A 24,481-nucleotide genomic window follows, 5' to 3' on the forward strand; every position below is an offset into this window, starting at 1 on the left:
CATCATTTTTAAAATCGGTTTACTGTCTGTCTGTCTGTCTGTCCGTCACACGCATTTGTCTCGGAGACAGTTATAGCGATTGACACCAAATTTGGTAGAAAGTTGGGAACTGTGAACGCTCACGCATACAGTAAGTTACATGCTTCTACAATGAATTTAAGGGGGAGGGGGGGGTCCCCATACATGCAAAAGGGATGTGTAAATTTTTTTTTATATCAAATATAGTCATGTGGAGTATCAAATTAAAAGTCTCAGTTAGTACTTTTCGAAGCCGGTCTTAATTTTGGCATTTGTTGGAAAGGTGGGGAGTGTGGGGGGTTGAAAGTGATCACTCTTTTAAGGAGGCCATTCTCAGAAACTACCTATCCGAAAAATCTGAAAAAAATCAGGATGCTGCCACTATATGGGGCCTGGGCTCCAAAACACCTTCCATACTGATACCTGCACAAATAAAGTTAATAATAGAATATTACTATAATTTTTAGTAATTGGCTGTAAAACCCCCCTTAAGTTCATGTTAGCACCACGAAATATAGGATATAGGATATAACAAAGAGCATGATCTCACCAAGTTTGGTTGAAATCGCACTATTACTAACAAAGCTATAATACGGTCTCTCAATATCAGCGACCCTTTACTTTTACTTGGCTGGGCCCAAAGCTAAAGACTGCCGCGAGGTCAAACAACAGCTGGTTGATGTTACACTTCTAGCAATACCTCGGTCAGATGCACTCCTAGTCGTGTTCGCCGGTGCCTCAGATACAGCAATGGACTCTGCGCTTCACCAACGGGTGAATCAAATCTGGCAACCGTTGTCCTTCTTTTCTAAACAATTCAACCCGGCTCAACGCAACTACAGCATCAACCATCGTGAGCTATTTGCCGCGTACCTCTCCACAAAATACTTCCGTTTTTCTCTTGAGGGCAGGCCATTCGCGTTTAAACAAAATCTCGATGAAGCGTCTCTTCTCCACTTCGGCAACTTAGCTTCATCAGCCGGTTCACCTCTGAGATCCAAAACATGTCTGGAAAAGATTATATGGCAATCGCTGAAGCGCAGGAGACCCGCCAAAAAAGGCTCTGATCCTGACGACGGGTAAGCGGATAAGTTATCATAAAGACTTCTTTGCCCTCGGAATAGAATGAGCAAGGTTCTTGAGCGAATAACTGTCCCACGGTAGTTATTTACCAAACGACAGCTTAGCTTTCGAAAAGTCTGGTAAATGTCAAACTATATATTATCTTCGACTACTTTCGGCAGCAAAAGTTGTCCTACAATTTGGTTGAAGGGTCCAAGATACAGTATAAATGACAAATGTTCCACAGGGGTCTGTTCTCGGTCGTCTGCTATGGAACATAATGTATGATGGTGTCTTACGGATGTTGTAGTTGTTGAGGATGCTGGGAGTCCTGAGTCCACATCCACTTGATGAAGGACCGGACCATATGGGAAATAACTTGCTTCCTCTTTAGCATGTCCACGGCGATTATATATGAATGGAGCGATCACCACCTGTCGCTAGTTTCGGCCCCGTTGCTCCTAGGGTAGAGGTGAGGCAGTGTCTGATAAGTTGCCTCTGTCTTGGAAGAAACCGTCAGTCAACTTTTTTGTTGTGGTTTGTTTCGGAGATAACATCAAGGTGGGGATAACATCCCGTCAACTTGACGAAGCCAGGACTATCTGGACGTCTTGGTTTGGCAAATCGAAAACTATTAAAATTTGCAGTTGAGATCGTGCTATATGCTCGCAGTTATCTCTGAAATACTTGGAATAGCTTTAAACTCGAAGATGTGCTTTAAGTCACATTCGAAACTCATTAAACAGAAGGCAGCTAACACCCGCTCAATACTTGCGGGGATGCTACCAAATATAGGTATTTGAAAATACAGTCGGCGATTACTTCAATCCAAGTCGTCAGCTCAGTTTTCTCATACTTGCCACCAATAAGTAAATATCTTAGGAAATCGTAGACAGTTTCAAGCTCCTCACCGGCCAAACCCTTCCGAATAGATTGCACCTACCAGACTACATCGCATAGAGCAACACGTTTAATTGCAGGGCTGACTCCGGTAGAAATTTTGTCCGATAAGGCGTACCGTGTTAGAAGCAATAAACAAAGAAGAAAAAAGGCTGAGCGATCGAGCTGAATCGCTACATGGCAAACACCATGGAATCAGGCTACGAATGATTGGTGGACACACATGATTCTCCTGAATATAACTTCATATGTTCTAAGATTGACGAGCGAACATGGTCTGATCAACATGGTAGCTAGGTAGCTATCGGTGGTCGTTCCGAGGAGGCCAATTAGCGCTGTGGTGCGCTGTTTTGATATCAAAAACTCCTAAGACCGGAACTGCTGTTATGAGAGCAGAGATGCAGATTCCACTCAGATCTTCATAGCCAGCCCTTAGCTTCTTTGATGGCATTGGTACTAACGTTGTTGAATGCTCCCTCTATATCCAAGAAGGCAGCTAGGGTATACTGCTTATACTGTAGTGACTCAACCGTACCAATTAACTCATGAAGAGCGGTTTCTGTGGATTTGGCTTTGAGGTAGGCATGCTGGGAGTTAGAGAAAGGCGTTCTCTCCATAATCGTCCTTAAGTGGATGTCCAGGATACGCTCTAGGGTCTTTAACACGAAACAGATGAGGCTGATTGGACGAAAGACCTTCGCGACCCATAACGGCACATGCCCACTTTCGGTTTAAAAACCAGTCTTGTGGGTCTCCAAGACTGCGATACGTATCCTCCTCCGATAAATCTTTCCTACTGCTTCTGTAGCATGACTGCCATTATGCCATCTGGACCCCGAGATTTATATGCGAAGAAGCTATTTACAACACAGCCGATCTTATCCTCAGTAATTACTGATTTGATAGTTTCGTACAGCTGAGATTGCTGCAAACCCTACAAGCAAGGCTCTGACTCAGCCCTCCTTGCTGACGGGAAAGTGCGTCTGAACCAGATGGTCCAAGGTTTCAAAAGAAGATTAAAAAGCCGGAACGGTCCGTCCAGGAGGCTTTTTAAGAAAGGATGGGCTCCTATGTTCCTTGGACAGAATCTTACTAAGCCTTGCGTATTCACTGGTGCTTTCGATGTTCTGGCAATATTCCAACCAAGACCAACTCTTGGTGACTTGTACTTCTTCACACTTCACTTCTTCATGCGGTCTTGGTAGAGGACGTTGTGATGATCTTAAAGAAAAAATGTAAACGGCATTTCAATGTGCGGACCTAACCACAGCTCGCAAACTAGGATTATTAAAAAATATTGAAAGCTAAATTTTTTGTGCCTTGTTAAACTTTTCTTTTTGTAAATTTTGATGTTTTTTCAAGGCTTTTTAATGAATAAAAAAAAACTACCAAATGAATCGCAACTATCCCAGTTTGCGGACCTTAGAAATATGTTCTGAATAAGTCATGAAAATTTTCAAAGAATTTCATCGAATAGATTTTGGGCTATGGTGGCAGCGGATTTTCAACACGCAGTTTCGAGAAAAACGCTAAATGCTAAAGTAGAATGAGATTTTTAACCATAAAATCTTAACTGACCATTAATCTGCTTTATCTAATCTATCAGCCTTAGGTTTCTTGCAGAAACACACGTAAAACCTTGGCTTCAATTCTTATGATTTCTTGCGAAGTCATTCGAACGTAATTCAGACCGATAAATACGCGCTTTATAACGGCGATTGACATAAACCTGGCATGGGACATTTGACCGTTTTGCTCATACAGGGTGCGGCAGCATAACTTCCTTTTTTCAAAACTCCATAAAAAGTATTGTATGCATCGGAAAATATTTATTAATTTTTTATAATGTAGGTACATGTCTAAAGTCTTTATTTACATTTTTTGAAGATCAAATCTGTTAGGTGACGTCCCCCATTCTCCATACATTGCGTAAACCGATTTCTGGCGTTTGTCATGACTCTTATTAGCATAGCAGGTGTTATGTTGGCAATTTCTTCTTGGATGTTGGTCTTCAAATCTTGTAGGGTTCTTGGACGGTTCACATAAACACGGGATTTCAAAAAACCCCATAGAAAAAAATCCAGTTCTTCCTTTTGTCGCACTTGCAGTTTGTCTGAATGTAGTGACCCATGTAACAATTGATTTGCGGTCTGGGACGGGAGCCAACGGGGCTAAATTAAAGCGATTCCGAAATGCACGCTGTGTTTCAATAACCGAACATCCGCTTGAAAAGTAAACCTCAATGGCAAAAGCGCGCTCCTCACTATTCCAACGCATGATGGCGACTGAACCGTGTCGGGACAAAAGTTTACAGTATCCCCTCTTGAGCGAGACCACTAGCGCTCCGCTATGACATCAACTAACTGAGTGGCGCGCATTTTAAAAAAGGAAGTTATGCTGCCGCACCCTGTATATGCATATATTACGTGCCACGTACTAAGAAGTACACAAAACCTTTCGTACCTGAAGCGTCCAGCTTCCGATTTCCCTACTTATTTGTATACATTTATAGAGATTAAGTGATACTGCCTTGATTATAATTATATCTAAAAATCCTGAATCCATCTTTAACCGTGAGAGAATTTTAGTATCTAATAAACATAATTTATCATTTTAGATGGCGCGTGCTGTTTGGCTGTATTACATTTGCAAAATAACCGAACTATTGGACACAGTGTTCTTTGTGCTTCGCAAACGACAAAGACAGGTCACATTCTTGCATTTATATCATCACACCTTGATGCCAATTTGTGCCTTCATCGGAGTTAAATACTTTGCAGGTAATTATAATTTATGTTTATACGGTTTTATCTGGATAGAGAGTCATAGAAGTTTCGGAACAAGTGTGTTAATGGAGTACATATTTACAATATCTTTCACGCGAACAATCTTTACGAGTTGAGTGTAAAATTTGCAAGTGGTTATTTTATAATCTGTTAAGTAACACTTTGAGATGGCGTAATTTTTTATTATCATAAACCTTGAAATTAGCTTCTAATTTGAATACTTGCTGCTTGGAAGCTCTCAGATGACTCCATTTTACATATAATTACCATTTGCAAGCAACAGAACCTTTTATTTAAAAGTGCTTCGATCTACAACTATCAATCTTGTATCTCTTTAGGTGGTCATGGAACTCTGCTAGGATGCATCAACTCCTTCATCCACATCTGGATGTACGCTTACTACCTCCTCTCAGCTCTTGGTCCACACATGCAGAAGTACTTGTGGTGGAAGAAGTACTTGACAACCCTCCAAATTGTAAGTTAGCTCCTGATAACGTTCACTGGGACATCTTGTGTTACCCCATAAACTAGCGCTGACATCTAACATCCCGAAATTATCTTCTTTAGGTTCAATTCTTGATCATCTTCGTGCACACAATCCAACTTCAATTCCAGCCAAACTGCAACTTCCCCAAACCAATTGCTGCTCTTCTCAGTTTGAACGCTGGTCTTTTCACCTACATGTTCTCGTCCTTCTACATTCAGACGTACAAAAAGCGACCCAGCGCTAGTACCACCCCCAGCAACAACAACAACACCGAAAGTTCGAGTCCTGAAACAAAAGAAATTAAGGCAGAATAGTCGTAGCTGAAATAGGAACTCCAAAAGGGAAAAGTTTACAAATTAAGTTAGAATAGTTATTTTCTAGAAACTAAGTAGTTTTAGAAAGACCAACAGAGACGAGAGATCATTTTCACGAAATACGTTTCACATTTTCTTAATGGATTTTTTTTGCGGAAAGTACAAGGAAATAGAATAGAATCATCCTAGGAGACGAGCGAAGGAAAATTCATGGAAAGCAACAGAATATTATTTAGATATTTTGTTGCTCATCTCACGGTGAAGTGGAAAACTGGCCAAATCGATTTATTCCAGCAAATTTGGGATTTTTAAATGAAAGTTATCCAATTTGCAGCTGAGATGTGATATCGCAAAGAAAATTAGTTTATTTCGAATTTCATATTTTGCCACCAATGCTTGAAGAATGTTGGTAAGGTGTAAGATACTGATATATGTGAAAAGTAATTTAAGGGTTGATATTCAATTGTAAAAAAACGCCGAAACAAATCACTGTACAATAAAGACATGTATTTATCAGAGACCGATTTCATTTGTTTTTATTTGCAGCCCAAGGGAAAAACTGCATAGGGTCCAAACCAATAGATGGAAGATAACCCCATAGGAAAAAGTCCATAGGGGTTAAATCTGGACTGCGTGGAGGCCAATTTATGTCACCTCTCCGGGAGATCAATTTGCCTGAGAAAATTTCACGAACACGTGACAGAGACATATTGGACGTGTGTGAAGTTGCTCCGTCCTGTTGGAACCATGTTCTTTGGTTATAACCAGGAAAGTTTTGAAGTTCAGGTACCAAGAAGTTGCCTAACATCTCCACATAACGCTCTGAATTCACTGTAACTGCACGCCCCCTTTCGTCTTCAAAAAAGTAAGGGCCAATAATTCTTCGCGCCGGTCACTTTAGGCAAATGTAGGGGTTTCTGATGTTTGCGTTTCGGATTCATTGCACTCCAGTAGCGGCAATTCTGCTTATTTACGTGGCCATTAAGATGAAAATGAGCTTAATCCGAAAACAAAATGTCGGTAAACGTTGAAAATCGCTCAATTACCTGATTTACAAAATTAAGCCTCTGACAGGCATCTTGGGGCTTTAATTCTTGCACCAATTGAATTTTGTAGGAGTGAAGCTTTAGGTATTTGTTCATTATGCGATGTAATGATGATCTATGCACATTTAAAGCACTTGCGTGCTTCCGAATTGAAAGGTTCGGGTCGTCACGAACAGACTGATTAACATTCTCCACGTTTTCTACCGTTCTTGATGACCTAGGTCGCCCGAATTTTGATTTATCCAGCGTTGTACCGGTCTCTTCAAACTTTTTAACCCAATGTCGAATGAGAGGAATGCTTGGCGCATCATTTAAGTGGCGAAAACCTCGAATACTGCAGAATTTTCTACGCGCTACTGTTGCCGAATCGCCGTTTTTGTGTGCGGTCTGTTCCCGAGAAACGCTCCATAGCGACTGAATTCCCAAGAGCCAGGCTACCGATTGACATAACCGCCGCGCCCCTCGGATACGTTCACGCAGTAAGTTAAATAAATATAAAATTTCTTTTGAGACACCTTGTATATATCAGGTGTACAAGCTTAAATCCATTTTTTTTTCAAGGAAAACACATTTTTTAGGAATCAAAAAAAAAACTTTATTCAAAATACTGACCCTTGCTATCTACATGTTTTTTTCCATTTCTCGGGTAATTTATGGATACCATCCCGATAAAATTGTTGATCTTTCGAAGCAAACCACTCATTAAGCCATTTTCGGACGCCTGCGTAAGAATCGAAGTGCTGTTCAGCAAGCAAGTGGTCCATCAATAAAAACAGATGATAGTCGAATGGGGCCCGGTCTGGTAAATAAGCGGGGTGGGATAGCATCTCCCAGTTAAGCGTTTCTAAGTAGTTTCGAACTTTTTTCGACGGAGCATTATCATGGAGGAAAATCAACTTTTCATGTCTTTACTGATATTCCGGCCGTTTTTCATTCAGGGCACGATGCAATTTTATGAGTTGTTGATGATAACGATGGGCATCGACAGTTTCACTAGGTTTTAACAGTTCATAGCAGACAATACCTCGCTGATCCCACCACATGCACAGCATCATCTTCCGCCCGAAACGATTTGGTCTTGCAAAAGATATCGCTGGTTGGCTGGCATCAACCCACGATTTTTTTAATTAAGCATTCTCGAAATAAATCTACTTTTCGTCGTCAGTAACAATCCGATGCAAAAACATCTTTCTTTTGTGTCTGGCAAGCAAGATTTCGCATGTATTTTGACGCCGCTCCATCTGCATATCGTTCAATTCCTACGGCACCAATTTTTCTATCTTTTGAGTCTTACCCATTGCACGTAGACGAATGGAAACGGCTTGTTGAGAAATTATAAAATAATTGCTTGGCGAACATTTTCTGCGTTTGAGTATCGTCCTAGTCCAAAAACGCCTCCAATTCGTGGTCTTCAACTTTATCATCATCATCATCAACGGCGCAACAACCGGTATCCGGTCTAGGCCTGCCTTAATAAGGAACTCCAGACATCCCGGTTTTGCGCCGAAGTCCACCAATTCGATATTCCTAAAAGCTGTCTGACGTCCTGACCTACGCCATCGCTCCATCTTAGGCAGGGTCTGCCTCGTCTTCTTTTTCTACCATAGATATTGCACTTATAGACTTTCCGGGTGGGATCATCCTCATCCATACGGATTAAGTGACCCGCCCACCGTAACCTATTGAGCCGGATTTTATCCACAACCGGACGGTCATGGTATCGCTCATAGATTTTGTCATTGTGTAGGCTACAGAATCGTCCATCCTCATGTAGGGGGCCAAAAATTGATCGGAGGATTCTTCTCTCGAACGCGGCCAAGGGTTCGCAATTTTTCTTACTAAGAACCCAAGTTTCCGAGGAATACATGAGGACTGGCAAGATCACAGTCTTGCACAATAAGAGCTTTGACCCTATAGTGAGACGTTTCGAGCGGAACAGTTTTTGTAATCTGAAAGGGGCTCTGGTGGCTGACAACAACCGTGCGCGGATTTCATCATCGTAGCCGTTATCGGTTGCGATTTTCGACCTTAGATAAGAGAAATTGTCAACGGCCTCGAAGTTCTATTCTCCTATCCTTATTCTTCCTGTTTGACCAGTGCGGTTTGATGGTGTTGGTTGATTCGTCTTCGGTGCTGACGTTGCCACCATATATTTTATCTTGCCTTCATTGATGTGGAGCCCAAGATCTCGCGCCGCCTGCTCGATCTGAATGAAGGCAGTTTGTAGGTCTCGGGTGGTTCTTCCCATGATATCGATATCGTCAGCATAGGCCAGTAGTTGGGTAGACTTAAAGAGGATCGTATCTCTTGCATTTACCTCAGCATCACGGATCACTTTCTCGAGGGCCAGGTTAAATTGAGTGATCCTGCTGGTTTTATCTGGCCTCGCACATTGGTCAGGGTCAGCCTAGTCAGTCTTACTAATTTCGTCGGGATACCGAATTCTCTCATGGCCGTGTAATTGACCGTCTTAAAATGCCGGTCTTGTTTTTAGCTCTTCACCTGGTTGCCAAAGCGGTTAGTTTTTTCCATGATAGGTTTTTTCAGCTCAAATATGTGACCCTCTTTTTTTGTCATAGGTCAGAGTTAGGTTTGTACGTTTTTAATATCTCTGCGTACGACAGATGGCATTTGCCGTTGGGTAAATTGGCACCTTTAATTTGTACTTGGCCCGTTTTTTAGGACTATTCACCGTTGTTATTTTCCTTGGGTTTGCTAGCCGCCATTCGCACCTGGGCATACGTTTTCTCGCTTCCGAACTTTCGGTTCTGTTTGTTGGACTGACCAAAATATATTTTTTTTCCTTTAAGTACCTGTTGACCCCCTCTTGGTCCCTCTTTTTCTCGTGCACTCTTTTATTTAACTATAGGTCGATGCCTGGCGATTTGGTGCTACTTGCATCGCCTATGACACCATTGGGTTATCAGGTTTGGGCTTTTCCTTTGGTATTCCTCCTTATTCCTGCCACATGTTATAATAGCAGATCCTAATAGCTCTAGTTATGTTTTAATGGCTTGGTGGACGTTGTGCTTGCCCTTAATGAAATCGGACAGTAATCTGCATGAGAAGCAGTTCTTTCAGATCAGGGCTCTGTTGTCGGTGGATCTTGGTTAGATTACCCCTTTCACATACTGTTGCCGATTTAACATTGGAAGAGATCTTAAAATTGATGAGCTTCTTCTTAATTGATCGATTTCCTTGTCCTGGAGTACTTGTTGAGCAAATGCGGTGGGTGTTGAAATTGCCTTCGTTGAGCAGAGATATTCTTTCAGCTCTTGTTTCTTCTCCTCTATTATTGATGTTTTTGGTAGAATCATGCTTCATTGAATACCACTTTCTACGAATCTGAATCACTTATAGCACTTGATGCCACGGTGGCTTCGTTCGGGGGATATTGACAGCAAGGGGCCCAAAACGGTCGGTCCTTCTGTAGCGTGATTATTTCTCTCATCCTAGAGGTTGGTATGATGTTCTCGGTATCCTATCTATAGTCATTTTGGCCCACGCGCCAACTATGAGCAAGCACGTGCCCATGCAAATCTAAAAATAAACTATATGAACACGTATTTATATATCAATAGGTATTTATCTGGCAACTAGTCAATTCAGGTAGAAATCTATGTTTCTTGATATATTTCAATTATGTTTAACCATTTTAAGGTTGTTTGTAAGACAAAACCTTATTCAAATTGGTTCAGTGTCTGTCTTTTTAAGGTTTTGCGAGAAATAAAACCTTATTTGAATCGATTCGATGTCTGTCTGTCTACCTTTTTTGTAAGAAAGAGGATATATTCAAAAGACCCTGATCTGGCCACACCCTCGTCATATTTTTACCCACTAAAACCATTAGCCGCCTCAATGCCGACTCCACATATTTACCACTTGCCGCAAACTCCAATACACCACAAACGTTTGACGGATAAAACATCGCCATCTTCACGTTTGCAAATGCATTAGTGTTTTCTGAGCAGGCAAGCAAATTCCCTTTAATTTATTCAAAAAACCGACACTCGATCGGATCGGTCGCAAGCACTTGGAAACCTACACAAGCCAAACACCATACGCACTTTTGTGTTTGCGAGGGTTTGTCAAGTTTTGACAAACATGTGGATGAGACATAAGATTACAGCTGGCGAATTGAAGGCCTGAACTGAAGAATGAGGTAGCCGAGAAATGAACAGAAGAATACGTGTATTACTCGAAGCCCTTTCGTTAAAATGTTGTACTAACAAATAATGGGTGCGTCAATACTTCCCAAAGCAGAAAAGTGGGATCGGTGATAGATATCACATTTGTTAAAGATATGTTTACTAAGGATCTCCGGTAGCACTAGACTATCATTTTTGAAACCATGTAATGCGCAACAATAAATTATTCTGGGAGATAATTATAAGATGGGCAGCCAAAAAGTTTGACGAGAAAACCTTCAAAGCGGATGAAGGAAGTTTGTACGTCTCGGGTCGTTCTTCCCATGATGTCGATATCGTCCGCATAGGCCAGTAGTTGGCTGGACTTAAAGAGAATACTGTCCCTCGCATTTACCTCAGCATCACGGATCACTTTTTCAGGGCAAGGCTAAAGAGGACGCATGATAGGGCATCCCCTTGACTGAAATCATTGTTGATGTCGCATGGTCCCCACAGTGATACTACCGCTTTTATCTGGCCTCGCATATTGGTCAGGATGAGCCTAGTTAGTCTTATCAACTTCGTTGGGATACCGACTTCTCTGGCCGTGTACAGATTTACCCTGGTTTTGCGTTCATAGGAAGCTTTAAAGTCGATTGAAAGTAGATGCAATTGATGTCCATATTCCAACAGTATTTCCATCGCTTGTCGTAGGGAGAAAATCTGATCTGTTGCTGATTTGCCTGGAGTGAAGCCTCTTTGGTATGGGCCAATGACGTTCTTGGCGTATGGAGCTATCCGACCTAGCAAGATAGCTGATAATATCTTATAGATGGTACTCAGCAACGTGATACCTCTACAATTGCTGCGCTGTGTGATATCTCCCTTTTTATGTATGAAACAGATAATGCGTCGTTGCCAATCGTCAGGCATTGATTCGCTGTCCCATACCTTGAGCACAAGTTGATGAACCACTTGGTGTAACTGGTCGCCTCCATATTTAACCAATTCGGCTGTAATTCCATCGGCTCCTGGCGACTTATGATTTTTTAGCCGATGAATTGCACGGACTGTTTCTCCTAAACTTGGTGGTGGCAGTATTTGTCCGTCGTCTTCAGTTGGCGGGACCTCCAACTCGCCGATGTTCTGGTTGTTCAGTAGCTCATCAAAGTACTCAACCCATCGCTCTAATATGCCCATTCCATCGGAAATCAGATTTCCTTCTTTGTCTCGGCAGGATGAGCATCGAGGTGTATAAGGCTTCATCCTGCTGACTTGTTGGTAAAACTTGCGCGCCTGGTGCGGTTGCTCCCTGTACTTTTCTAGTTCATAGACTTGTTGGTTCTCCCAGGCTTCCGTTTTCCGTCTGTGAAGTCGCTTCTCCGCTCGACGGAGTTCGTGATAAGTCCCTGCGCGTGCCCGCGTTCTTTGAGAATGCAACATTACTCGGTATGCGGCATTCTTCCGTTCCGTTGCTAGCTTACATTCATCGTCAAATTAGGCGTTCCGACTCTTTTTGCGACTGGGGCCAAGTATGTTTGTGGCCGTATTTATGATAACGTTCTTCAGGTGATTGTGAAGATCATTTATTGATGCTTTATCTCCAGGATTTCTGTTGACTGCGGTTATTGTGGCATCCGTTTCCCTCCCATAGGTGTTGGGGAGGGCTGTGTTGTGGATGGCTTCAGTGTTCACTCTCACCTGATTGTTAGAGGCGATTCTAGGTGGTATTGTTATTCGAGCTCGGAGCACCATCATCATCATCAACGGCGCAACAACCGGTATCCGGTCTAGGCCTGCCTTAATAAGGAACTCCAGACATCCCGGTTTTGCGCCGAGGTCCACCAATTCGATATCCCTAAAAGCTGTCTGGCGTCCTGGCCCACGCCATCGCTCCATCTTAGGCAGGGTCTGCCTCGTCTTCTTTTCCTACCATAAATATTGCCCTTATAGACTTTCCGGGTGGGATCATCCTCATCCATACGGATTAAGTGACCCGCCCACCGTAACCTATTGAGCCGGATTTTATCCACAACCGGACGGTCAAGGTATCGCTCATAGATTTCGTCATTGTGTAGGCTACGGAATCGTCCATCCCCATGTAGGGGGCCAAAAATGCTTCGGAGGATTCTTCTCTCGAACGCGGCCAAGAGTTCGCAATTTTTCTTGCTAAGAACCCGAGTTTCCGAGGAATACATGAGGACTGGCAAGATCATAGTCTTGTACAGTAAGAGCTGTTGGCAGCCAACAGAACCTATTCCAGCTTACAAAAACTGTTTCGCTCGAAACGCCTCACCATACGGTCAAAGCTCTTACTGTAGACAATGATTTTGTCAGTCCTCGGAAACTTGGGTTCTTAGCAAGAAAAATTGCGAACTCTTGACCGCGTTGGAGAGAAGAATCCTCCGAAGAATTTTTGGCCCCCTACATGAGGATGGACGATTCCGTAGCTTACATAACGACGAAATCTATGAACGATACCATGACCGTCCGGTTGTGGATAAAATCCGGCTCAATAGGTTACGGTGGGCGGGTCACTTAATCCGTATGGATGAGGATGATCCAGCCCGGAAAGTCTATAAGGGCAATATTTATGGTAGGAAAGGAAGACGAGGCAGACCTTACCTAAGATGGAGCGATGGCGTAGGCCGGGATGTCTGGAGTTCCTTATTAAGGCAGGACTAGACCGGATACCGATTATTGCGCCGATGATGACGATGATGAAAAAAGAATGTTACCCGGATAAAGAAGTATTCCGTGTGACTGCAACTTTCGCCGAGGTAGAACTGCAAGCTCTTCTGGATAAAACAGTTGAAAGATTATTGTTGGACTTAGATGAAATATTAGCTACTTTTACCCCAGATGAGTTGGTTTCTCTTGAACTTGTATCAAAATGGGGATGCGATGGATCACAACAGGTACAATATAAAAAAAAATTTGACGCAAACATTTTTCAATCTCCGCTGGTGCCTCTGTGACTTACGTGCACTACCAATAAAAAAGTAATTTGGCAGAATCCGACGCCGTCTTCACCACGTTATTGTAGACCAATGAGGATCAGATTTGTGCATGAAGCAAAAGATGTGACAAACGAAGAAATTAATTATTTCAAAAATTAAATAAGCCAACTAGAGCCGACAGAAGTGGGTGGAAAAAATGGACATGTTTTTACGAAGCATCAATTGCTGATGACAATGGTAGGGGGCAAAGTATGCAATGCTGTATCAGTCAATACATCTACCCAGAGGTGCTATATCTGCAACACTTCGCAAAAAAACTTCAAGATTTGGCGTTATCTGACACTAAACTAACTGAGGAAAATTTAGAGTTTGGTTTATCGATTTTGCATACCAGGATATGATTTTTTAAGGCTCTCCTTCATCTTTCGTACAAAATTCCGGCAAAAAGTGAAATATGATAACAAACTGACTCAAGCCGAGAAGGGCCTAATAAATGATAAAAAAGAGAAATAAAAAAAAAATCAGGATTGAGCTTTGACTTATCGTTGATGTCGCTTAGCCTGGCTATGGAGCGAGTAACGATGGTAATACTAGCAGAAAGTTTTTCAACAATGCCAAGATATCAGCTAACATTACTAGAGTGGACCAAAACTTGATTGTAAGATTCGCAACGGTATAGAAAATAATATCTAGTAGCCACAAAATAGACATTGATAAGTTTAAGGCATGTTGTGATGAAACAGCAATGACACCAACTGGTCACAAAATTTTAATGCACGACCCGTCTGCTATAAAATATACACTGTTACTCATTGGAAATCTGTCCGAAGGAGGAGCAGAGACCAGAAATAAACATTTTCGGCAATATAGGAGCCACTTTGCAAGGACATTTCCAAGAGAACAATGCAACATGGACGTATTAAGTAGACTACGAGGTTAGACAATTAAGTAATGAGACTGATTTGATTGCCGCGCTTGTGATATACCTGCAACCTTCAAATTCCCTTCCCCTTCCCCGTCTCCATTGATATATTCACCATCGCTCTAGCTTGCTTAGTTCGCCTGCTGTGTCATGTTGAGTAGACGGGTGTTGGTGCTAAAATGGAGAAACGAGCAACGCATCGCGATAAAATTTTCCGTCAGATTGAGTGAAACAGCTTCGAAAACGTACGCTAAAATTGTAAAAGTGCATGGTGGTAGTGCTCTTAGTCATGCCCAGGTGTTTCAATTGCATAAAGAGTTTAAGGATGGGCGTGAAAGCGTGGAAGACGAGGCGCGGACTGACGCGAATGCGCAGCGTGTGCGCGCCCTAATCCGTGAAGATCGGCGTTTAGCAGTTCGAATATTGGCCTCGGAACTGGGTATGAACCGTGAAACAGTCAGACAAATTTTAGCAGACGATTTCGGGACGAAAAAGTTGTGCGCGAAGACGGTTCCAAAGAACCTTTCTGGGGAGCAAAGCAAGCGTCGAATGACTGTCGCAGAAGACTGTTTGGAACAAGTGAAAAACGATCCCACCCTGCTTGATCGATATGATATGTCACTCTGTGGCTCTTTTCGCTACCTAGAACAAAATCGGTGGTTAAAAAAACCCATTTTGAGTCAATTACGGACATCCAAGCGGCCGTGACGATGGTACTCGCGGACATCCCAGTCGAAGCGTTCCAGAAATGTTACGAAGAGTGGAAAACGCGCTGGAATCGCTGTATAGCTGTCCAAGACTACTTTCAAGGTCTGGCGAAGTTGTAGAATAATTTTCAAATAATCAATAGGTGCTGCCGAGAAGTTCCTCACGAATTGACTGAAATCCAAGCTCAAAACCGTGTCGAGACCAGCAAAAAATTGCTACAAAATCCACGTGGTGATCATTTACTCAGCAGAATCGTTACTTGTGACGAAAAGTGGGTCTATTTCAACAATCCAGACAAACAAAATCAATGCTTGGACCTCGGGCAAATGGCGGAACCGGTAACAAAACGGGATCGATTTTCAAGGAAAAAATTTTTTTTATCTCAAGTGTAGTTTAAAAAAATTCATTGAAACTGCTCAGTTTATTTTCCACAATTTATTCAAAAATGACAGTAACCAATTATCTTATAATTAACACCACATATAAATAAATTCATTTTGATGTATGTGTTTTTTATATTGTCTAAGGGCATTGAACGTAAACTACAAATAATATCCAATCTAAATTTTCTTTAATTTTCATCTACTTGAAACAAACATAATTGCACTCTACACAATTGAAAGCAAGAAAAATTCAAGTTATCAATGAAAATTCTCCTCAAAAACAATCTAATGCAACTGATCAAATTTTAATGAAAACGGTGCAAATGAAAACATTGCAATACTAAAACGTTTGCATAAAACATATTGAAAAGGTAAAATGTTTTGGGGGGAAAAGAAGGTAAATAGAAGCTTTTTGCGATTGGGGCGAAACTATTCAGAATAGTTCAGAAAATAGTCTTGATTGTGGGCTGGAATGCTTTGTTTCGTACCAGACTTAAACGCATGTAATCTTCTTTAGCCTTCGCCACCAGGAGGTTGGTTTCGAATGAAAACAAACAAGCCAATTGGCAGAGGGAGAGGCCAAGGAAGCTGGGGATGCCCCTCCCTCTAAGTACATTCGAGAACTGCACATTTCCTGCAGACTAAGTTGAGGCAACTTCAATAAAGGAATAGCTTCTATTTACTCCATTTGATGAGAGGATGATCACTTAGAGCTATGTTTGTATTATTTCTGCTTAATTATAAATGTACGTTCAACACTTAAATCCCATTCGATTCTACTTCATTTCTCATCTAACGGTCTAACCTTTATGCATTTTAGAATGGATTACGATTAACTCCTATTGTAACGTTACTTTCATTTTGTGTAAAAAAATGTTCATTTTTAATAAGATTCCAAGTACACATGTTTCAATAAAAATCCATATAAAATTGATTTCACTGATTGAATTTAATTCTGTTGATATTTTACTTTAAATGTGCTCAGTGTGTATTGTATTTTTGTAGTAGTTGTTGTTGTTGTTGATTCGACTAAGCTATGCATGCAAATTGAAGTAGTAAGGTAAGTATATGTAACTATTAGAGAATATCGACCGACAGTGAACTCTCAATCTGAATGGAAAAGGTTGTCATCTGGCCTGCATGTATCTTTGGGAAAGTCTAAACTATGTGTATGTTATCTCGATCCATTCCTTCTTCTACTAAACTCTTTTACAAGCAATCAGCTTTGTTTATTCCCCTAAATTGGCTATTTATCGTTTTTCAAATAAATTTCCGCAAGAAGAGAAGCATAATCAACAAAATTCGAGGCATTTGCAACGCCATGCAAACAATCAATGGATAAGAAAATGAAATCGTAAGGACTGTAAGCTGTTTTCACGTATTATCATTCAAAAAACCTTGAACATAGCGTGGAGCATCGATTCGTGCTTGCTTTGATTTTGGCAATGATATCAAACTGCAATGGAAAGTGGAAATTCTTGATAAGGTTACTGATATCTCGTGGAAGCCCTAAACCATGTCATCTTCCCATTCAGTCAGTGCTAATGGTTAGAGACATTTTGGCCGCTGAATAGCATTCAAGCAAATGATAGAAATTAACACTGGAAAACTAGCTGAAAAGTTCTTGCAATTAACCGTTCTGAAGTAAGGATATCCAGAGCTTACCGACTGATTTCATTCCCTCTCTAGAAGTGAAATAAATTAAATTGATTAGGAAAAATAACATTGAATAGAAAACGAAATTATTTACATAAACAATGAATAAACATCTAAAGTTGATTCGTAACTAAAATTAGAATACCCTTTCCCCGAATTTCGTTATAATCAATAATGAATTTGACAATGGTCTTAGAGTTTCTTCTATTTTTTTTCATCTTTCTTTCGTTATTTAATAAATAATAATACATTTCACTAAATTTCATGATGATTCGAGTACTTTCTTCTTGAAATTTTGAACTTGGGTTACTACACTCTCTTCTCATGTGTACAACACTTAAGGATTTTACTTTTATCGTTAAAGAGAAAATAGTGTGAATGTGTGTCTCCTTGCATTGAATTAACCTCAATTCAAATTTTTTGGCGACTTCTGCTCGATTATGGATGATGGTTCGATTTAGAAGGCGATGGCTGGATGAGGAACTGTGCATTCACCAACCGTCACTCTGTACATCGCCATCTCTGTGATACCATGGTAGTGTACGAACGCAGCAGCTATCACTAACACGTGGAATATTTGATGTGATTGGAACTGTGAAGGGATCGCATGGTAAGAACAACAGTCAGGACAGAAAACCATAAAACTTACCCATATATCAAATTTGCCAGGGAACCACCTCTCAGGTACGCGCATCGCATAGAACAGCGCCCCCAGAATATAGAGAAGACCTAAAATTCAAAGGAACCAAAGTCAGAATCAGTCAGATAATATTCAACTTCCAAATTTCCTCACCCATTAATACTAGCCATCCCAAACTAGCCTGACTAATTTTGCTGAACCAACCCTCCATTAGCCCGTAATGGATCGCTGGAATAATTCCCGAGAGTCCAAAACTCATGAAGACTCCAGCTCGAAGTGGTCGTAAATTTGGCTCTGAAAACTTATCCCAAAGCGACACGACTATCGACAGAACCCCCAGAACACAAACCACAGATAAATAAATTACTTTCGGTTGATAGTGACAGTAGAAACCGTAGTACAACCATGGCACAAACGATCCCATGATGAGCAGTGCAATACCACAATAATCCAGCCTGCAAAGCAACGATTCGATATTTATAACAACATCTCGATTACTCGTCTAATCCTGCTAACATTCCAATAACCAAAATACTTACTTAGAGAAAAGTTTACCAACAACTTCTGAATGACAACTGAGCGTATGAAATGCAAATGAGAATCCTAAACAAACGATAGCGCCCGCAAAAAAGGCTCCAAATATGATTTTCTCCTGTATTTGTATCTCAACGGAAGGACGTGTTAAGAAATACGATGCCACCGCTATGAATGCTACACATCCTAACAAATGTGTCCATATGTTACCGGTCTCTGTGTGAATGCGAAAAATAGATTTGAAACATGCACCAAATGAAGGCAATGGTGGTCGGTGTCCTTTGTGTAAAAAATCATTATCTTGTAGCCATTTTGGTAATTTTTGATAATGGCAAACATTCCAGCTAGCTTCCCAGACCTGCAAAATAATGAGAGCAAGGATCAGACTTGAGGTTCCTGGAGGGTTTTAAAAAAAGTGTGTGTACCTTTCGAACGAACACTTCCGCTTGTTCAGCAGCATTGTGAGCTAGAGCCCCTAAGTCAATTTCATCCGAGAGTACGCCGGCCTTTAACACCTCTGTCATCTGAAATAGCGAAATATTGTTTAGTATCGTATTTTGAGAATATATTTGAACTTAAAACTAGTCGAGTATCCATAAGAAAACCGTCACAAACAAATTTTTGGCCTTCTACAGGAGGATTGACGAATCCGTAACCTATATCACGACGAAATTTATACCACGACAGTCTCGTTGTCGATCAAATTCGACTTAACAGGTTGTGGTAAGCGGGTCATGATCCACCCTAGAAAGTCTATAAGCGCGATGTCTATCGTAAAAAAGGAAGACATGGCAAACCCTGCCTCAGATGGAGTGAAAACCTTGACCAGGACACCAGACAGAATAGGCGATCCTCAGCGTAAAATCAGAATGTCTGCAGTTCCTTACTAAGGAAGGTCTAGACCGGATCCCAGATGTGAACCAAGCACGGTCAATTTTTGAATGGTCTAGGACTTCATTCCTCTGGGATTTTTATAGGCAGTTGTGTAAAACGTAACCTTATTAAAATCGATCCAATATCTGTCTGTCTGTCACACGCACTTTTCTCCAAAATGGCTAAACCGATCCGAACAAAATTTTGTGGTGGATATTAACCTCCGAGTGTGAGGTGTATGAGGTTGACTATTATTAATACAGTGCTTTCCATCAAATGATTTATTTAAATCGCTTTTCTCCCTCCACCCTCTACACCTTTCATAACTACAGACTCCTACGAATCTCTAGCCATTCCTCTCCTTAAGCCTTCCTTGGTTGAGTTTATCATTGGTGATCTTGACTCCAATATCGGACCTGGCCCCGATGGGCATCCTAATCTCTTCCTCCTTTACTGTAGAAAACACATTTCCCTCCCCCCGTGTATAATCAACAACAAAAGTCTAAATGAATGCTACTTTTCCCGTCTCTGGAAATAGGCCCTTATCATTCCTATCCTCAAGAGTGGAGACCCCTCCCTTGCTGTCAACTACCGCCCCATTTCTCTTCTCTCCTTTTGCTTCAAAATCCTAGAAAGATACGTCAACGACTGGTTGACCGCGCACTTCGGTCACCTCATTGTCAAAGAGCAGCATGGATTCGTGAAACATAGATCAACGGCTTCAAATCTTCTGATCTTTTCCAAGTTTTTTGCTAAATGTTTGAATTCACGACAGGAGGTACATGCTATTTATATCGATTTCTCCAAAGCCTTTGACACCGTTGACCACCACATTCTCCTCTCTAAACTTTCATTACTAGACTTCCCTCCCTCAGTCATCCCTGGCTTTCCTCCTATCTCTCTTACCGTTCCTGCAAAGTTTCTTTTCACGGTCACTCATCTGGTTCCTTCCCTCCTTCCTCTGGTGTTCCCCATGGCTCTACACTTGGCCGCTACACTTCTTGTTTTTTATCAATGACCTCGCCTCCATCCTCACCTACCCGTATTTGCTTTACGCAGACAACCTTAAATTGTTTGCCTCTGTTTCGTCTCCGTTGGACTGTGGTCTATTACAGTCCAACGTTAATAATTTAGCCCGTTGGTGTTCGGTCAACAAGCTAACACTGAATGTCAACGAATGCCACTGGATGCGCTATTCCCTTAAACCCTCCCCAACATCCTTTTCCTATTCTCTCAGTGGACAATCCCTCTCACTACTGACCTCCTTCAAAAACCTGGGTGTAATATTCGACGATAAACTTCGTTTCAATTCCCACATCGTTGACATCATCAATAGAGCTTCCAAACTGTCTGGTTTTATCCTACGTTCCTCCTCCGACTTTACCTCAATCCAGCCCTCCTTGACACTTTTCAATTCCCTTGTCAGAAACATTCTTGAATACTGCTGTGTAGTCTGGTCCCCCTATCGCATCCGTGATTGCCGCGCTCTTGAAGCTGTACAACGCAAATTCACCCGGACCCTCTTTTACAAAAAGAACCTTCCACGGGTTGATTATCCGTCACGACTCCGCACCTTCAATCTCCCCTCCCTACAGCAACGTTGTATCTTCCTTGATATGTGTACTCTTTTCAAACTCTGCAATAGTCTGATGGACTGCTCCGCCAACTCTAATATTACTTTCAGTATCGCCTCGTCTCATAACACACGTAGTGCGGACATTTTTGATGTACCCTTTCGCGATCCCGAGGTTTTGCCGGTCCTACAATGCCTTACAGCTTGGGTCCGTTGACTCTATGTCCCTCTCTAACTTTAAGCGTAAAATATGCCATTCACTTGCTCCTCCCTCTGAGGACAATATGTAATAAGAAATTTGCTTTCTGTGTATTGTTCTCATTAAATAAATAAATAAAAACTAGAGGGCAATGGCATTTTTAACTATGTGACACGGAGCTGTCATGCACTCATCGCTCCACACATCTGGTTTTTCTTCAGCCTTTGTCCCGTTGACAAGCGAGGTCGGCTCGTCGTGATCGGTTTCGCCATTTGGCCCTATCAAATGCCTGATCTGGATGTAATCACGAGGCTTTTAAATCCCCATCCCACGTATCAAACCACCGTTGTTTCGGTCGGACTTTTGGTCGCCTAACATCGAGTTCGATGTTCAGACCAATTTTGGCAAGTGACCATACCATCGAAGACGCCTATCACGCAAGTTTTCCACGATCGGTGCAACCTCACATCGATCGCGGTTATCCTCATTTCGGATGTAATCAAAACGTGTCACGCCACTAGTCCTACTAGTCACTGTCGTTAATAGAACTGAGCGACTTAAATACCTCGGTTCAATGCTATCAGCCAATGGAGAACTGCATTATGCTCCCCACACAGGGAAACACAAAACCTTTTATACCTTAAGCGTCAAGCTTCCGGTTTCTCGGCTAGTTACTTTACCCTAAAATCCCTTTAGCTTTCGTATCACAATTGAAGATTCAAGAGTCCTGGTTTTTCCGGAGGCACCACCTCGAACTACAAGGATGCAATTTACAAAAAAAAAAAAGTGACTAAAAACTGATTGTTCGATGTTCGGTGTCGAAGCGTGTCTCGAAACGTGGGATGTCTAAAAGTTTGCCTCGACGAAACGTTCGCGTCAAAACGACGCACTAGATGTAAAAGGATTAGGGCGATATGCATTGCTTGTTAGTGAAGATGACGCCGTTTCTTCCCAGGCGATATTTAGAAATACTGATATGTACTGCTCCAACCGACAAGAGAAAACCTCATTTAGACCAGTCATACGCGCTCCGACAGGCCTGTCAATTATACCTGACTCGTTTGTTCCGACTGTACAGGCGACCGATTGAAAGATGATTGGCTCAGGCGAACAACTCGAAGGGAGCTCAGTCAAACCGATATGTGCCTTCTAGGTAGTAAGCGTTTTGTTCATCATATGAATTTTATGTCCAATGTTTCAAGTTTCAACTGATAATACCGTCCAGCTTACCGGTACCGAGATAAAGTTTCAGTTCAAGAGGCAGCCGGATCGACTGTAGGCTGACTGAAAGGCCTACCGATACATGTATAGCTGGCTTTAACGCGGAGGAAGCGGGCGTAGAAATTTCCAACTTGTGCCCTCCAAGAGCCAAGCCTCTCGTTTACCAACACCGTAGGTAGGTGGTGACAGACACATCCTGTACGAAGTGATCCTACTATTAACAAAACGTTGCGGATTTAGATCGAGTAATTGAAAAACACCTTCCCCCAACCCAGAGGGGTTTGCTAACCGTGCCTATTGGATAGTTTGTAGTCGGGGGTAACTGACTGTATTCAAATGGAACTTCACAGATACCTGGTTGGCTTATTGAGGAAGCCTGACTTTATCGCGGTTAGGCGGGGCTATGGCACGGCGGACCTCCTAACCCCCAATTCGTGGAATTCAAATAAATACAGTTATAAGCACAAATAAAAAAAAACCAATAAACAAGCTGGGCCGCACACAAACTGGTCCGGCCACCGCAACACTGAGAGCAAGGTGATTACATCCAAGCAGGGAGAAGTTGGGAATTTAAGCAGTTGAGCCATGGTTCACATTAACCTACTGCGAAGACCGCAACCAACAAAGGTCGCCGCTCTAAAAGCAAGTCAGGTAGTATCTGCAATGTATGAAACCAGAAGAGGCCCTTAAGAACGTTCAGGACAGACCAAAGCCGTCATTATCGGAGACAAAAAAGCAGCGGAAATCAGCCCACAAAAGGAAAATGCTCCCAAGAAACCTAAAGTGCAGCCCAAGAAAGGGGAAATCTTGGGGCGACCAGGGATGAAAATAAGAGCCAGGAGACTCGCCGTTAGCTATGCTACTGCGGTAAAGAGTAATCGACTGGCCATACTGCCGAACATATTTCCGGTGCAAATACTTATGTACTCGTGAGGAATAGGAAATAACTGAAGATCTCATGGTCATGGAGATGTGTGAGGGATGGAATTAGGAGCCCGTGTTCATCGGCATACGTTTTCGACAAAGATCTCATACTGGCAGACTGTGCGACAAGATATGGGATATAGTCAGGGACGGGAACGGAACTGTCATCATCTGCTGGGAATGATATACCAGGGGCAACATGGTGATTCAGCGATTGAAACGGGTCTTCTAAGCGTTCTCAAAACTTGGACCCCTACGTACGATTATGGAGAGTTTTTAGAAGCAAGGAAGAGCAAGGATCCTTGGAGGCAACTAAACGTTGTAACCTTATTAAGATTTGGTAACATACCTGTACATGTGAACAGGGTGAGACATATTTGGAAGTCACACTAGATCAAAAATTACTCTGCAAGACACATGTTGAAAGCAATGTTGGAAAGCCACAAGGGCTGATTTGCAGGTCCATAGCAGGGGAAAAAATTGGGATGCACCCCGAAAATGTTGCACTGGATATACACTGCAATAGAAAGGCCAATGATTGTCTATGGGGCGATAATCTGGACCAAAAGAGGGAGCTACATAAACTTCAAAAACTGGCTTGCGTGTGTATCAGTGTGGCAATGAGAACTTGCCTGACAGCATCCCTCAAGCTTCAACTGCACATACAGATGCAGGCAATGAGGGCGATCTTCAGAATGTCCGGGAGTACCATCGAGGCAGGGAATTGCCTAAATCGAAGAAAAATTGAAATTTTCCCCAGGCGGCATCCTGAATCACTAACAAGGGATAACATAAAAACAAAGTTTTACACTTTGGTAAGAAGAGACCTCGAAACATTGCTATTTTAATCGACAGCCAAACTTATGTAAATCCTAAAAAAAATTCAAACAGACTGAACATGCTCAGCTTGTTCAATAAGGCTTGGATATTCTGGGTCCCAGGTCACATTGGGTTAGTAGGCAATATGAAGCAGGGGACGGGCCGGCCAGAAAAGGGGCAGTAACGCTGCAATACGGGCCAGAGCCATCCTGTGGAGTCAGAAATGGCTTCATGACTACGACATCAAAAATGAGGAAGAACGGATGGGAGAACTTTACTGGGCGAATTTACCAAGATGGAACAGTCTAGGGGGCTCATAGGGGAATACG

The 24,481-nt window shown here is 42.0% G+C and overlaps 2 protein-coding genes across 4 annotated transcripts in view; one reads left to right on the forward strand and one right to left on the reverse strand.

Moving 5' to 3' along the window:
• Window positions 1-6,091, forward strand: part of LOC119651914 (elongation of very long chain fatty acids protein-like) — a 132,437-nt gene extending 126,346 nt beyond the window's left edge. For both annotated transcript variants that reach the window (XM_038055742.1, XM_038055743.1), the window contains 3 exons: window positions 4,598-4,760; window positions 5,105-5,241; window positions 5,334-6,091. In XM_038055742.1, the coding sequence (XP_037911670.1) occupies window positions 4,598-4,760; window positions 5,105-5,241; window positions 5,334-5,567 (534 nt within the window). In that variant the 3' untranslated portion in view covers window positions 5,568-6,091. The remainder of the gene's footprint in view (window positions 1-4,597; window positions 4,761-5,104; window positions 5,242-5,333) is intronic.
• A 9,659-nt stretch (window positions 6,092-15,750) lies between these two features.
• The window catches only part of LOC119652790 (adiponectin receptor protein), a 74,079-nt gene continuing 65,348 nt past the window's right edge, over window positions 15,751-24,481 (reverse strand). For both annotated transcript variants that reach the window (XM_038057104.1, XM_038057103.1), the window contains exons 3-7: window positions 18,969-19,067; window positions 18,549-18,901; window positions 18,163-18,464; window positions 18,019-18,098; window positions 15,751-17,961 (exon numbers count right to left, since the gene is read on the reverse strand). In XM_038057104.1, coding sequence (XP_037913032.1) covers window positions 17,827-17,961; window positions 18,019-18,098; window positions 18,163-18,464; window positions 18,549-18,901; window positions 18,969-19,067 — 969 coding nt within the window. In that variant the 3' untranslated portion in view covers window positions 15,751-17,826. The remainder of the gene's footprint in view (window positions 17,962-18,018; window positions 18,099-18,162; window positions 18,465-18,548; window positions 18,902-18,968; window positions 19,068-24,481) is intronic.

The sequence above is a fragment of the Hermetia illucens genome, chromosome 3 (genome assembly GCF_905115235.1).
Source record: "Hermetia illucens chromosome 3, iHerIll2.2.curated.20191125, whole genome shotgun sequence".
Classification (NCBI taxonomy): Eukaryota; Metazoa; Arthropoda; class Insecta; order Diptera; family Stratiomyidae; genus Hermetia; species Hermetia illucens.